The 16,345-nt window shown below is 45.6% G+C and overlaps 1 protein-coding gene across 1 annotated transcript; it reads left to right on the plus strand.

Moving 5' to 3' along the window:
• The first annotated feature begins 9,117 nt into the window (after window positions 1–9,117).
• On the plus strand, window positions 9,118–10,443 carry LOC137619192 (zinc finger MYM-type protein 1-like). Its single transcript, XM_068349376.1, has one exon. The coding sequence runs from the start codon at window positions 9,118–9,120 to the stop codon at window positions 10,441–10,443; it is 1,326 nt and encodes a 441-aa protein (XP_068205477.1).
• Window positions 10,444–16,345: the final 5,902 nt, after the last annotated feature.

Raw genomic sequence — 16,345 nt, forward strand, 5'->3', positions numbered from 1 at the left:
TGAAAATCCCTCATATACAAAATACAAAGGTACTGTATCAGTCTCCACTTAACACTCCCATATTATGTAACTATGTAAGCTGTATTTGGTCTAAATAACTGTGAATGCACCATAACTGAAGATATATATCAGTTAGGTAAAAGGGGCGTTAAGTTGCGACTAATTTCATTAGATACGTGAGATTTCAAGCCTATGTGTAATAACTTTTCTCTCTTCATTTAGTGTAATATATCTGTCTTCTATCTCAAGGTTGTGATATAACCAGTTTATTCTATTATTATTATTATCATTACTAGCCAATCTACAACCCTAGTTGGAAAAGCGGGATGCTATGAGCCTAAGGGCTCCAACATGGAAAAATAACCGTGTGAGGGAAGGAATTAATATAAGAAATTTTAAGAATAGTACATACATATACCAAAGGCACTTCCCCCAATTTTGGGGGGTAGCCGACATCAACAAGAAACAAAACAAAAAAGGGGACCTCTACTCTCTATGTTCCTCCAGCCTAACCAGGGACTCAGCCGAGTTCAGCTGGTACTGCTAGGGTGCCACAGCCCAACCTCCCACATTTCCACCACAGATGAAGCTTCATACTGCTGAGTCCCCTACTGCTGCTACCTCCGCGGTCATCTAAGGCACCGGAGGAAGCAGCAGGGCCTACCGGAACTGCGTCACAATCGCTCGCCATTCATTCCTATTTCTAGCTCGCTCTCTTGCCTCTCTCACATCTATCCTCCTATCACCCAGAGCTTTCTTCACACCATCCATCCACCCAAACCTTGGCCTTCCTCTTGTACTTCTCCCATCAACTCTTGCATTCATCACCTTCTTTAGCAGACAGCCATTTTCCATTCTCTCAACATGGCCAAACCACCTCAACACATTCATATCCACTCTAGCCGCTAACTCATTTCTTACACCCGTTCTCACCCTCACCACTTCGTTCCTAACCCTATCTACTCGAGATACACCAGCCATACTCCTCAGACACTTCATCTCAAACACATTCAATTTCTGTCTCTCCATCACTTTCATTCCCCACAACTCCGATCCATACATCACAGTTGGTACAATCACTTTCTCATATAGAACTCTCTTTACATTCATGCCCAACCCTCTATTTTTTACTACTCCCTTAACTGCCCCCAACACTTTGCAACCTTCATTCACTCTCTGACGTACATCTGCTTCCACTCCACCATTTGCTGCAACAACAGACCCCAAGTACTTAAACTGATCCACCTCCTCAAGTAACTCTCCATTCAACATGACATTCAACCTTGCACCACCTTCCCTTCTCGTACATCTCATAACCTTACTCTTACCCACATTAACTCTCAACTTCCTTCTCTCACACACCCTTCCAAATTCTGTCACTAGTCGGTCAAGCTTCTCTTCTGTGTCTGCTACCAGTACAGTATCATCCGCAAACAACAACTGATTTACCTCCCATTCGTGATTATTCTCGCCTACCAGTTTTAATCCTCGTCCAAGCACTCGAGCATTCACCTCTCTCACCACTCCATCAACATACAAGTTAAACAACCACGGCGACATCACACATCCCTGTCTCAGCCCCACTCTCACCGGAAACCAATCGCTCACTTCATTTCCTATTCTAACATGATATTTTAATTATAAAATAAATTTTTGTATATACTTACCCGGTGAATATATAATAGCTGCTACTCAGCGGCTCGACAGAAAACACACTCAAAAAACTCGCGAGCGATCGCTATGAAGGTTGCGGGTGTGCCCACCAGCGCCAACTATCGGCCAGATACCACTCTTGCGTGTAAACAAACCCTTCAATTCTTCTCGTCCCGCTGCGTCTCTATTGGGGAGGAAGGGAGGGCCTTTAATTTATATATTCACCGGGTAAGTATATTCAAAAATTTATTTTATAATTAAAATATCATTTTTAAATATTTAACTTAGCCAATGAATATATAATAGCTGATTCACACCCAAGGCGGTGGGTAGAGACCAGAGTTAATTAAGTTTACAGCGTATAAGCTAAGAGTTTTTGACAGTTATCAATATAACAAAACCAAAATATATAGGTACCTGGTAAGGAAGTTGACTTAGACAATTACTCTGCCTTGTAAGTCTGTCTTCCTCACGAAACCCAGCGATCCTCTTAGGATGCTGAAAGACTCCCAGGAGCTGAAGTATAAAGGGTTGCAACCCATACTAACAGGACCTCATCAAACCCCTAATCTGGGCGCTCTCAAGAAATGACTTTGACCACCCGCCAAATCAACCAGGATGCGAAAGGCTTCTTAGCCTTCCGTACAACCCATAAAACAATATAAAAAACATTTCAAGAGACAGATTAAAAAGGATATTGGAATTAGTGAAGTGTAGTGGTAGAACCCTCACCCACTACTGCACTCGCTGCTACGAATGGACCAAGTGTGTAGCAGTCCTCGTAAAGAGTCTGGACATCTTTCAAGTAAAATGACGAGAACACTGACTTGCTTCTCCAAAAAGTCGCGTCCATGATACTTTGCAGAGATCTATTTTGCTTGAAGGCCACGGAGGTTGCTATAGCTCTAATTTCGTGCGTCTTAACCTTAAGCAAAGATCGGTCTTCCTCACTCAAGTGGGAATGGGCTTCTCGTATTAAAAATCTGATAAAATATGACAAAGCATTCTTTGACATAGGTAAGGATGGTTTCTTAACCGAACACCATAACGCTTCAGATTTACCTCGTAATGGCTTAGTACGAGCTAAATAGAACTTAAGAGCTCTAACGGGACATAACACTCTCTCCAGTTCGTTGCCTACGATCTCTGATAAGCAAGGAATATCAAAAGATTTAGGCCAAGGACGAGAAGGCAGTTCATTCTTGGCCAGGAAACCAAGTTGAAGAGAACAAGTGGCTTTTTCTGTAGAAAAGCCGATGTTCTTGCTGAAGGCATGAAGTTCACTGACTCTTTTAGCCGAGGCCAAGCACACCAGGAAAAGAGTCTTAAGAGTGAGATCCTTCAGGGAGGCTGAATGTAATGGCTCAAACCTGTCTGACATGAGGAACCTTAGGACCACGTCTAAGTTCCATCCAGGAGTAGCCAAACGACATTCCTTAGAGGTTTCAAAAGACTTAAGGAGATCTTGTAGATCTTTATCGTTGGAAAGATCTAAGCCTCTATGCCGGAAGACCGAAGCCAACATGCTCCTGTAGCCCTTGATCGTGGAAGCTGAAAGGGAGCGAACCTTTCTCAGGTGTAAGAGAAAATCAGCGATTTGGGCTACAGAGGTACTGGACGAGGATACAGATACTGACTTGCACCAGTTTCGGAAGATTTCCCACTTCGATTGGTATACTCTAATGGTAGAAGCTCTCCTCGCTCTTGCAATCGCACTGGCTGCCTCCTTCGAAAAGCCTCTAGCTCTAGAGAGTCTTTCGATAGTCTGAAGGCAGTCAGACGAAGAGCGGGGAGGCTTTGGTGTACATTCTTTACGTGGGGCTGACGTAACAGGTCTACTCTTAGAGGAAGACTTCTTGGAAAGTCTACCAGCCATCGAAGTACCTCGGTGAACCATTCTCTCGCGGGCCAGAGGGGAGCAACTAACGTCAACCTTGTCCCTTCGTGAGAGGCGAACTTCTGCAGTACCTTGTTGACAATCTTGAATGGTGGGAATGCATATAGGTCTAGATGAGACCAATCTAGAAGAAAAGCGTCTATATGTATTGCTGCTGGGTCTGGGACTGGAGAGCAATAGATTGGAAGTCTCTTGGTCATCGAGGTTGCAAAGAGGTCTATGGTGGGTTGACCCCAAGTTGCCCAAAGCCTCTTGCACACGTCCTTGTGGAGGGTCCATTCCGTAGGAATTACCTGACCCTTCCGACTGAGGCAATCTGCTAAGACGTTCAAGTCGCCCTGGATAAACCTCGTTAACAGGGAGATGCCTCGATCTCTTGACCAAATGAGCAGGTCCCTTGCGATCTCGTACAGTGTCAGGGAGTGGGTGCCTCCTTGCTTGGAAATGTATGCCAAGGCTGTGGTATTGTCCGAGTTGATCTCCACCACCTTGTTTCGAAGGAGACTCTCGAAGTTCATCAAGGCCAGGTGGACTGCCAAAAGCTCCTTGTCGTTGATGTGCATGCTCCTCTGACTTGAGGTCCACAGACCTGAGCATTCCCGACCGTCCAGGGTCGCACCCCAACCCAAATCCGATGCGTCTGAGAATAGAACGTGGTTTGGTTTCTGAACTGCTAGGGGAAGTCCCTCTCTTAGACTGATATTGTCGTTCCACCAATTCAGGCATGCCTTTACTGTTTCGGAGATCGGGATTGAGACCGCCTCTAGCGTCTTGTCCTTTTTCCAGTGAAAAGCTAGATGGAACTGGAGAGGTCGAAGGTGTAGCCTTCCTAGCGAGACAAACTGCTCCAGGGATGATAGAGTTCCTACTAGACTCATCCAATTCCTGACTGAGCAACGTTCTCTCTTCAACATCCGTTGGATTATAAGCAGGGCTTGCTCTATTCGGGGGGCAGACGGAAAAGCCCGAAAAACTGGACTGCGAATCTCCATCCCTAAATACAGTATAGTTTGGGATGGAATCAGCTGGGACTTTTCCATGTTGACCAAAAGTCCCAATTCCTTGGTCAGATCCAATGTCCAATGAAGATCCTGCAGACAGCGATGACTGGACGAGGCTCTGAGAAGCCAGTCGTCCAAGTAAAGGGAGGCTCGGATTCCCGATAAATGGAGGAATTTTGCCACATTCCTCATAAACCTCGTAAACACGAGAGGAGCAGGACTTAGGCCAAAGCACAGGGCCCGAAACTGGTACACCACATTGTCGAAAACAAACCTCAGAAAAGGTTGGGAATCTGAGTGAATGGGGATGTGGAAGTATGCGTCTCTTAGGTCGAGAGAGACCATCCAGTCTCCCTTTCTGACCGCTGCTAAGACTGATTTCGTGGTCTCCATGGTGAACTTTGTCTTCGTGACAAAGACGTTTAGAGCACTGACGTCTAGCACCGGTCTCCAACCTCCTGTCTTCTTCGGTACTAGGAAGAGGCGGTTGTAAAACCCCGGTGATTGAAGGTCCGAGACTTTCACCACCGCTCCCTTCTCTAGCAAAAGAGACACTTCTAGTTTCAGGGCTTGTCTCTTTGATTCCTCTCGGTATATGGGAGAGAGGTCGATGGGGGAAGTCGCTAGAGGAGGTTTGTGTACAAATGGAATTTTGTACCCCTCTCTGAGCAACCTCACAGACTGTTGATCTGCGCCCCTCTTCTCCCAGGCTGGCCAGAAGTTCTTGAGTCTGGCACCTACTGCTGTCTGAGGCTGCGGGCAGTCAGACTCTGCCACGTGAGGACTTGGCTCCTCTCTTCTTTCCTCTCTTTCCCTCGGCACGAGTACTTCCCCTGCTGGGAGCTCTGCCACGAAAGGGCGGAATAAACCTGGACGCCGGAGTGTCTATCCTTGGTCTTGCAGAAAAGGATGTCGAAGGAGTCCCTTTGCGAGCAGAGGACGCTACCAAGTCATGGGTGTCCTTCTGCACGAGTGACAAAGCTATGTCCTTAACCAAATGTTCAGGGAACAAAAACTTCGATAAGGGAGCAAAGAGTAGTTCAGATCTTTGACAGGGAGTAACTCCTGCCGACAGATAAGAGCAAAGGGACTCTCGCTTCTTAAGGACTCCTGAAGTAAAAGAGGAGGAGAGCTCATTGGATCCATCGCGGACGGCTTTATCCATGCAGGACATAATAAGTACGGAGACATCTCTATCAGCCAATGAGATTTTCCTACTTAAGGCTCCCAAACACCAGTCAAGGAAGTTGAAAACTTCAAAGGCTCTATAAATGCCTTTCAGCAGATGGTCAAAGTCCGAGGAGGACCAACTAATCTTCGAGCGTCTCATGGCTAGGCGGCGGGGAGAGTCTACAAGGCTTGAGAAGTCGCCCTGGGCAGAGGCAGGGACTCCCAAGCCGAGAACTTCTCCCGTGGCATACCAGACGCTCGATCTAGACGAGAGTTTAGATGGAGGGAAGGCAAAGGCCGTCTTCCCCAAACTCCTCTTGGTTTCCAACCAGTCGCCTAAAAGCCGTAAAGCTCTCTTGGATGAGCGAGAGAGCACAAGTTTTGTAAAGGCTGGCATGTTAGCAGGTACGCCTAAAACAAACTCAGACGGCGGCGAACGAGGAGCAACAGAGACGAAGTGATCGGGAAACAACTCCTTAAAAATTAACATGACTTTCTTAAAGTCCATTGATGGCGGAACTGTTCTGGGTTCATCAATATCTGAAGGATGATCCTCAGGCTGAGGGTCAGCGACGTTCTCATCTGAAGGTTCCTCATCTGACAACTGCTGAGAAACAAGCAAAGGGGTTGGCAATGCTTGACACGCAGCGTCCACACGCACTGGTGCATTAGTAGCGGACCAGGACGCAACGTCATGTAACTGCTTGACAGTCTGTGAACTGTCAACAACAACAGGTGCGTGAGGACGCACAGCGTCCACTCGAGACTGCTTTGACCGCCTAGTCTGAGCAGTCAAAACAACTCTAGACTGCGGATGTTGACGCTCAGCGTCAAAACAAGTCAACTCCGATGGTTGGCGAACGTCCTGAACGTCAACAGGAGCATCAGCAAGTTGCCTAACGTCCAAATGCGGCTGAAAATCCACACGAGACCGCATCGAGTGTGGTTCTAAACAACCTGACTGACGTGACTTGGCTACGCCAACGTCAACAGGACGCACAAAGGAACGTTTGGGTGGCTGAAGGCCAGGATCTCGATGAGATAAACGGCTAGGCTCAACGGAAACCTTATCGGCAGAATAGTCTTCCATAAGGGAGGCAAGCTTAGACTGCATGTCCTGCAGTATAACCCATTTAGGGTCCACGGGAATGGGTGCGGTAACCGACGGGGTTAACGTCTGAGACGGCACAACCTTGCCTTGCTTAGGCGGCGAGCAGTCATCCGATGACTGCAACGGGTCCGAACTGTCCCAATGACTACATCCAGGACGCTGGACCTGTCCTGAAGGGACCGACTACCGTTTAAGAGGCCTAGAAACCTTGCTCCACGGTTTCTTGCGCGAAAAGCCTTCGGAAGACGAGGAGAAAATGGGCTCTCTCGTCTTATGGTAGGGGCGATCTTGGTGAGATACGCCTGATACCATAGAGGGAACGTCTGTTCGCTGATCAAGGCCTCTCGAACCCATAAGTCGTACGACATTACTTCTCCCCTGGGCTTGGGAGCTTGCAAGAGGTCCCGGACTAGGTGAACGACAGGCACGAACAGACGAACCCTCGGTCGCAACACTGTTCACAACACTTTGCGCACTAATCACTTTCCCACTTTCCGCTGTGGCACTCTGACACTTAAGTTCCTTCACGTCAGCCATGAGTTGATTACGATCAGTTGCTAACGCTTCAACTCTTTCCCCCAAGGCATGAATAGCACGTAACATGTCTTGCATAGATGGTTCCTGAGTGCTAGAAGGGGGGTTAAGAACAACCACTACAGGGGAAGGATTAGGTTCAGGGGCATGTGGAGAGGAAAAATCTACAGACCTAGATGAACTCCTCCTTACCCTATCTCTCTCTAGCCTACGTGCATACTTATCGTATTCGAGCCAATCGAATTCCGAAAGGCCCACGCATTCCTCACACTGATCTCCCAATTGACAGGTTTTACCCCGACAATTGGAACACACAGTATGTGGGTCGAGAGATGCCTTTGGAAGACGCCTATTACAGTCCCTAGCATTACACTTCCGAAATCTAGGTACTTGTGAAGGGTCAGCCATTTTGAATTAGTCAAAGAAATTCCAAAAAACAATCCAAGTCATCAACAATTAATCTGATTCAATAAAGAGTTCAAGAGTTTATGTTGAGGAAAAACACCTGCACTGCGAAAGCTCAAACCAAAATGAAGTACTTCAACAAATATGTTGAGAAAACTCCAGGTTCTACAGTGAGTATTGATACGTCTTGTCGTCAAGGTCGACAGAGAAGAATTGAAGGGTTTGTTTACATGCAAGAGTGGTATCTGGCCGATAGTTGGCGCTGGTGGGCACACCCGCAACCTTCATAGCGATCGCTCGCGAGTTTTTTGAGTGTGTTTTCTGTCGAGCCGCTGAGTAGCAGCTATTATATATTCACCGGCTAAGTTAAATATTTAAAAACATGCTTTACTACCTTTGTAGAAACTTTTCACTGCTTGCAACAACCTTCCACCAACTCCATATAACCTCATCACATTCCACATTGCTTCCCTATCAACTCTATCATATGCTTTCTCCAGATCCATAAACGCAACATACACCTCCTTACCTTTTGCTAAATATTTCTCGCATATCTGCCTAACTGTAAAAATCTGATTCATACAACCCCTACCTCTTCTAAAACCACCCTGTACTTCCAAGATTGCATTCTCTGTTTTATCCTTAATCCTATTAATCAGTACTCTACCATACACTTTTCCAACTACACTCAACAAACTAATACCTCTTGAATTACAACACTCATGCACATCTCCCTTACCCTTATATAGTGGTACAATACATGCACAGACCCAATCTACTGGTACCATTGACAACACAAAACACATATTAAACAATCTCACCAACCATTCAAGTACAGACACACCCCCTTCCTTCAACATCTCAGCTTTCACACCATCCATACCAGATGCTTTTCCTACTCTCGTTTCATCTAGTGCTCTCCTCACTTCATCTATTGTAATCTCTCTCTCATTCTCATCTCCCATCACTGGCACCTCAACACCTGCAACAGCAATTATATCTGCCTCCCTATTATCCTCAACATTCAGCAAACTTTCAAAATATTCCGCCCACCTTTTCCTTGCAACATTAAAATAGATCTTTAATATATAAACTATAAAAACTTTAACAAAAGGAAAAGAAATAATATAGAATAGTGTGCCCGAGTGTACCCTCAAGCGAGAGAAACTCTAACACAAGACAGTTGAAGAAGCATGGGCGTCAACAGGTGGGGGACGGGGGGGACAAGTCCCCCCCACTTTTCAAAGTGGAGGGGACATAGTATCATTTGTCCCCCCCACATTTTTAGTATTCACTATGGTGATTATACCAATGTAATATTCAGCTAAGGGATGAAACTAGAAATTATGTCCGTGCGTAAAATGCTGCAAGACACGCTTATATCTCTTCAACTATCAATTCAACACCTCCGGGCTCAAACATATGATGGTGCCAGTAACATGTCAGGAAAATATAAAGGCTGTCAGGCAGAGATAAAGAAGGTGCAACCACTAGCTCTGTATGTGCATTGTGGAGCTCATGTTACCCACCTAATTATCAGCAAGGCCATATCAAATTCTCTCTTCATAAAAAATGCTTTAGACAACCTTCAAGAGCTAGGCACCCTCTACAGAAGTTCAGGAAAGTTCAAACATATGTACCTTAATATTCACACAGATGATCTCAACACTCCTTCACCAACAAGTTTGAAGCCAATATGTCCTACACGGTGGCTTACACGATATGCTGCAGTGAAAGCAGTATTAGATAATTACCCTGATGTACTGGCTGCCCTCCAGGAGGCAGCAAAGGAGTTAGGGTCAACAACTGCATCCCGAGCAGCAGGTTTGTACAAATGTTTGTCCTCAGGGGAATGTCTACTTGGATTATATGGATCACTTCCTCTTATTCAATGTCTAGAAAACTTCAACAAGAGCCTACAAGGATCAAAAGTGACAGTATCTGGAATGCTAGAAGCTGCAGAGGTTACCATAAAGAGCCTACAGTCACTTCGATGCGAGCACAAATTCAAGAGATTATTTGAAGAAGCAGAACAGAAGCTCCATCTGTGTGACCTAGATGCAATTCCTCTTCCAAGAAAGAAAAAAATACCAAAGAGGCTAGACCAAGGATTAGGATTTGCCTCTAACTACTGTCATGACTCAGCTGAAGAGTTTTATCGAGTTGAGTTCTTCAGTGTTATTGATGCTGCCGTACTGAACATTAAAGAATACTTCACTTCCACTGATCTCACCGAGTATCAAGATTTATCGTCAGTACTGTTGACTGGGACACATAAGCCAGAAATTATCACTAAGTATCCAGAACTCAATGAATCTCTGAAACAGCAACTCGATTTCTTCCACAACCAGTTTAAGGGGTCAACAGTTGAAGATTATAGAAACATCTTCGCAGATATGGTACCAGAAGTTCGCCGAATGTTTCCTCAGGTAGAAGCATTGTTACGCCTTTTACTTGTCTCCCCAGCAAGTTCCTGCACAGCTGAGAGGTCATTCAGTGCTCTCAGACGATTGAAGACATGGTTACGTAGCAGTATGAGTCAGCAACGCCTTAACCACCTCATGATTTGCCATGTACATCGTGACCGTCTAGCTACCTTAAGTCCACAGGTGATTGCTGAGGAGTTCATCCGAGCAGAAGACAAACGAAGGACCATTTTTGGTAGATTCTGACTAACAGAATTGCTAGGATTGACACAGGTTATTTTTCGTCTTAATACTTTAAATGATATGATAATAATCTTATTTGAATGAAACAACATGAGTCTTGCTTTCATATAATGTGAATTAATCATTTAATAAACCATGCATGTTGATTTAATCAGGCTTTATTAAAATTTTCAAGTAATATAATAGTGTTTATATCTTAATCATTACAAAGGGTCTAAGGTAATACTTCATGCTCAAAGCTTTAATGTCATCATGTTTGGCCAATGAATTTAAGAAATATTAAAATTATTTTGTATAACTTGACAGACAGATACAAAATTAAAAGGCTTATAACAAGATTTCAGGCAGGATACAGGTCTTGTATTTTGCTGAAATATGTTGCTCAGGTGCCTTTAAAAGCACCAAAAAAGGTAATAAATTAAAAAGATTTCTCGGGGGGGGGGGCTTACAGCGCCCCCCCCGGACCCCCCAGCTGTGAGGGCTTGCTGCGCTCGCCAGCCTCGCCTGTCAATGTCCCCCCCACATTTTAGAAGCCAGTGACGCCCTTCCAATGGTACAGAGGCTCTGGCACTACCCAAGATTAGAGAACAATGGTTTCATTTTGGAGTGTCCTACCTAACCCCTGTGAATTATGAGGTCTGTCTACACTAGGGCATTTTCGCTTTAATAAAACAGAAGATCCTAGGATCATTAATCATTCGTTAGATGTCGCGTAATTTACATCAACTACAGAACCTCTTTGGTACGTACTTCCTGACGTTGTGGCCGAGCTCGCCGCATCTTCCGCACTTTATTCTCGAGTTGGTCACTCGCCCGATGTGACTAAGCTGGGGGCTCGACGCCAGCCAGCTACGCTTCAGCTCCAGGCATAAGTTTCCGTAGCGGCTGATGACGGTCGGAGCCTTCTTGAAGGATGGCAGCGAGAGTCCCGTTATGTTTCTATAGAAGAAGAAAACATTTGATAAAATGTAATTGCTATAATGAATTCTGGAAGGAATAACACAAAAAAAAGATCAACATGGATACAAGAGCAAACTAAAGTAGAGGATATTCTAACATGTAAGAAAAAGAAAGCGACATGGGCAAGACATATAATGAGAATTACAGATATTAGATGGACAATAACCCTTTTACCCCCAGGCTATTTGGAACTTTCCAACCCTTAACCCCCCAGGGGTTATTTTTTTTCAAGCACATTTTGCAATATATTTTTTTCAAATTGCTCTAACAGCCTTAATTTTTGTCATAGAGAGGTCAGGTTGGTCTCATTCTCTTGGAAAATTCCTGAAGTTTCTCAAAAAATTATCAAAAATATGCAAAAAAAAAATGTAAATATGTTATTTTTATTAATAAAATAAGTTTTTGAATATACTTACCCGGTGATCATATAAGCTGCAACTCTGTTGCTCGACAGAAAAACCTACGGTCAAAATACGCCAGCGATCGCTATGCAGGTGGGGGTGTACATCAACAGCGCCATCTGTCGAGCAGGTACTTAGTACTCCAAGTAAACAAAGAACCAATTTTCTCCTCGGTCCACTGGGTCTCTATTGGGGAGGAAGGGAGGGTCCTTTAATATATGATCACCGGGTAAGTATATTCAAAAATTTATTTTATTAATAAAAATAACATTTTTCAATATTAAACTTAGCCGGTGATCATATAAGCTGATTCACACCCAGGGGGGTGGGTAGAGACCAGCATTACATGTTTACATTATTATGAGCTAAGTATTTTGTATTTCATTTTAGCAGTTATTCAAAATAACAAACATAAAATAAATAAGTACCTGGTAAGGAAGTCGACTTGAACAATTACTCTGCCTTTTTAAGTACGTCTTCCTTACGGAGCCTCGCGATCCTCTTAGGATGCTGAGCGACCCCTAGGATCTGAAGTATCAAGGGTTGCAACCCATACAACAGGACCTCATCAAAACCTCTAATCTAGGCGCTTCTCAAGAAATGACTTTGACCACCCGCCAAATCAAGTAGGATGCGAAAGGCTTCTTAGCCTTCCGGACAACCCAAAAACAATAATAAAACATTTCAAGAGAAAGATTAAAAAGGTTATGGAATTAGGGAATTGTAGTGGTTGAGCCCTCACCCACTACTGCACTCGTTGCTATGAATGGTCCCAGAGTGTAGCAGTTCTCGTAAAGAGACTGGACATTCTTAAGATAAAAAGACGCGAACACTGATTTGCTTTTCCAATAGGTTGCGTCGATTATACTTTGCAGAGATCTATTTTGTTTAAAGGCCACGGAAGTTGCGACAGCTCTAACTTCGTGTGTCCTTACCTTCAGCAAAGCTTGGTCTTCCTCATTCAGATGGGAATGAGCTTCTCGTATTAACAGTCTGATAAAATAGGATAAAGCATTCTTTGACATAGGCAAAGATGGATTCTTAACTGAACACCATAAAGCTTCAGACGGGCCTCGTAAAGGTTTTTAAATAGAACTTAAGAGCTCTTACAGGACATAAGACTCTTTCTAGTTCATTTCCAACCATACGATAAGTTTGGAATATCGAACGATATTGGTCAAGGCCGAGAAGGCAGCTCGTGTTTGGCTAGAAAACCAAGTTGTAGAACATGTAGCCGTTTCGGATGAGAATCCGATGTTCTTGCTGAAGGCATGAATCTCACTGACTCTTTTAGCTGTGGCTAAGCATATCAGGAAAAGAGTCTTTAAGGTGAGATCTTTCAGGGAGGCTGATTGTAGCGGTTCGAACCTGTCTGACATAAGGAATCTTAGTACCACGTCTAAATTCCAACCAGGTGTAACCAAACGACGCTCCTTCGTGGTCTCAAAAGACTTAAGGAGGTCCTGTAGATCTTTATTGTTGGAAAGATCTAAGCCTCTGTGACGGAAGACTGATGCCAACATGCTTCTGTAACCCTTGATAGTGGGAGCTGAAAGAGATCGTTCTTTCCTCAGATATAAGAGAAAGTCAGCTATTTGAGTTACAGAGGTACTGGTCGAGGATACGGATACTGACTTGCACCAGTTTCGGAAGATTTCCCACTTCGATTGGTAGACTCTAAGGGTGGATGTTCTCCTTGCTCTAGCAATCACTCTGGCTGCCTCCTTCGAAAAGCCTCTAGCTCTCGAGAGTCTTTCGATAGTCTGAAGGCAGTCAGACGAAGAGCGTGGAGGCCTTGGTGTACCTTCTTTACGCGTGGCTGACGTAGAAGGTCCACCCTTAGGGGAAGTGTTCTGGGAACGTCTACTAGCCATCGAAGTACCTCGGTGAGCCATTCTCTCGCGGGCCAGAGGGAAGCAACTAGCGTCAACCTTGTCCCTTCGTGAGAGGCGAACTTCTGCAGTACCTTGTTGACAATCTTGAACGGAGGGAATGCATATAGATCTAGATGTGACCAATCTAGTAGAAAGGCATCTATATGAACTGCTGCTGGGTCCGGGATTGGTGAGCAAAATATTGGGAGCCTCTTGGTCATCGAGGTTGCGAAGAGATCTATGGTTGGCTGGCCCCAGGTGGCCCAAAGTCTCATGCATACATCCTTGTGGAGGGTCCATTCTGTTGGAATTATTTGTCCCTTCCGAATGAGACAATCTGCCATGACATTCAAGTTGCCTTGGATGAACCTCGTTACTAGTGATATGTCTAGACCTTTTGACCAGGTGAGGAGGTCCCTTGCGATCTCGTACAATGTCAGAGAGTAGGTCCCTCCTTGTTTGGAGATGTACGCCAAAGCCGTGGTGTTGTCCGAGTTCACCTCCACCACTTTGCCTTGAAGGAGAGACCTGAAGCTTTTCCAGGTCAGACGTACTGCCAGTAGCTCCTTGCAGTTGAAATTCATTGTCCTTTGACTCGAGTTCCATAATCCCGAGCATTCCCTACCGTCTAATGTCGCACCCCAGCCTACGTCCGATGCGTCCGAGAAGAGAACGTGGTTGGGAGTCTGAACAGTCAGGGGAAGACCCTCTCTAAGGTTGATATAGTCCTTTCACCAAGTCAGACAAGACTTTATCTTTCCGGAAACCGGGATCGAGACCGCTTCTAGCGTCTTGTCCTTTTTCCAGTGAAAAGCTAGATGGTATTGAAGAGGACGGAGGTGTAGTCTTCCTAGTGACACAAATTGATCCACGGATGACAGTGTCCCTACCAGACTAATCCACAGCCTGACTGGGCAGCGTTCCTTCTTCAGCATCTTCTGGATGGATAGCAGGGCTGGGGGCTGATCGTCTTGTTCAGCAACGTCCTCATCAGAGGGTTCCTCATCCGAAACTGATGGGGAAACGGCAACGGAGTGGGCAACGTCTGACTCGCTGAATCCGGTCGCACTGGTGGATGCGTGACGGAGCCGGAGGCAATATCATGGCACTGCTGCACAGTCTGTGAGCTGTCAACAACCATGGGTGCGCGAGGAAGTACAGCGTCAACCCGAAACTGTCTAGACTGTCTGGGTTGTGCAGTCAACACCCTACCGGGTTGCTGAGGTTGACGCACTGCGTCACAACAAGTTACCTCTGCTGGTTGTTGAACGTCCTGAACGTCAACAACCACCTCCGAGCGTCGCTTAACGTCAACGTGCGACTGGCAACCCACACTGGGTCGCATCGGTGGAGGAACCACCTCAACTGGCAGACGCGAGTAGGTTACCTCAGCGTCAACAGGGCGCACAACCGACCGGTTGGAAGGTTGTTGGCCAGAAGGAGGAACCACCTCAACTGGCAGACGCGAGTAGGTTACCTCAGCGTCAACAGGGCGCACAACCAACCGGTTGGAAGGTTGTTGGCCAGAAGGTTCTTCTCCGCATTTAAGTCCTCTATCAAGGACGCAAGCTTGGACTGCATGTCTTGCAGCAAAGCCCATTTAGGGTCTACGGGAGCAGGTGTGGCAACAGACGGGGTTAGCGACTGAGGCGGAACCATTTACCATCCCTGAAAGCCTTGTTATGTGTGACATAATAGTACAGCAAAACTACAAAGGCTCGACAAAAGTTGAGAAGTTGACCTGTAAACAACTTGGAGCGTCTCCTGGCTAGGCGCCAGGGCGAGTCTACCAGAATTGAGAAGTCTATCTGGGCAGAGGCATGAACTCCCAAGCCGAGAACTTCTCTCGTGTCCTAGAGACTCTCGCTCTATAAGCCAGTTTAAAAGAAGGGAAATCAAAGGCTGTATCCCTAAAACTCCTCCTGGTGCAAAAACCAGTCGCCTAGCCAACGTAACGCTCTCTAGGAGAGCGAGAGAGCACTAGCTTAAAAACAACGGCTTCGAAGTAGCTAGGCCTAGTGTAAGTTCTGACGTTTAGGCGAACAAGGAGCAGCAGTTACAAGATCCGGACGAAGATCCTTAAAAAATCATCATGATTTAATTAAAGTCCATAGGAGGCTAAGCAGCTTAAGGCTCCTCTCCAAATGACAGAGTCCTCAAGGGAATATCAGTAGGAGGGAGAACAGCACTTTCTCATCTACAGGAACCTTGTCCGATAAAAGCTAGGTTATCTCAGTGAGTCTCTCACTGGTGCATTAGTAGCAGACCAGAAGGCAACGTCATGTAACTGCTTGACAGTCTGTGAACTGTCAACAACTGAACTGTCAACCACAACAGGTGCGTGAGGACATACAGCACTGGCGCATTAGTAGCAGACCAGAAGGCAACGTCATGTAACTGCTTGACAGTCTGTGAACTGTCAACAACTGAACTGTCAACCACAACAGGTGCGTGAGGACATACAGTGTTCACTCAAGACTGCTTTGACTGTCTATACTGAGCAGTCAAAACAACTCTAGAATGCGGAGGTTGACGCACCGCGTCAAAACAAAACAACTTAGACTGTTGTTGTACCTCGCGAACGTCAACGGAAGGTTCCGTGCGTTACTGAACGTCAACATGCGGCTGGCAGGGTACACTGGAACGCATGGGTGGCGGGACTCTCTCAGC

The sequence above is a fragment of the Palaemon carinicauda genome, chromosome 25 (genome assembly GCF_036898095.1).
Source record: "Palaemon carinicauda isolate YSFRI2023 chromosome 25, ASM3689809v2, whole genome shotgun sequence".
Lineage (NCBI taxonomy): Eukaryota > Metazoa > Arthropoda > Malacostraca > Decapoda > Palaemonidae > Palaemon > Palaemon carinicauda.

Bases quoted from the DNA above. Each gene is read 5' to 3' on its own strand.
- LOC137619192 (XM_068349376.1), top strand. From the start codon at position 9,118: ATGTCCGTGCGTAAAATGCTGCAAGACACGCTTATATCTCTTCAACTA.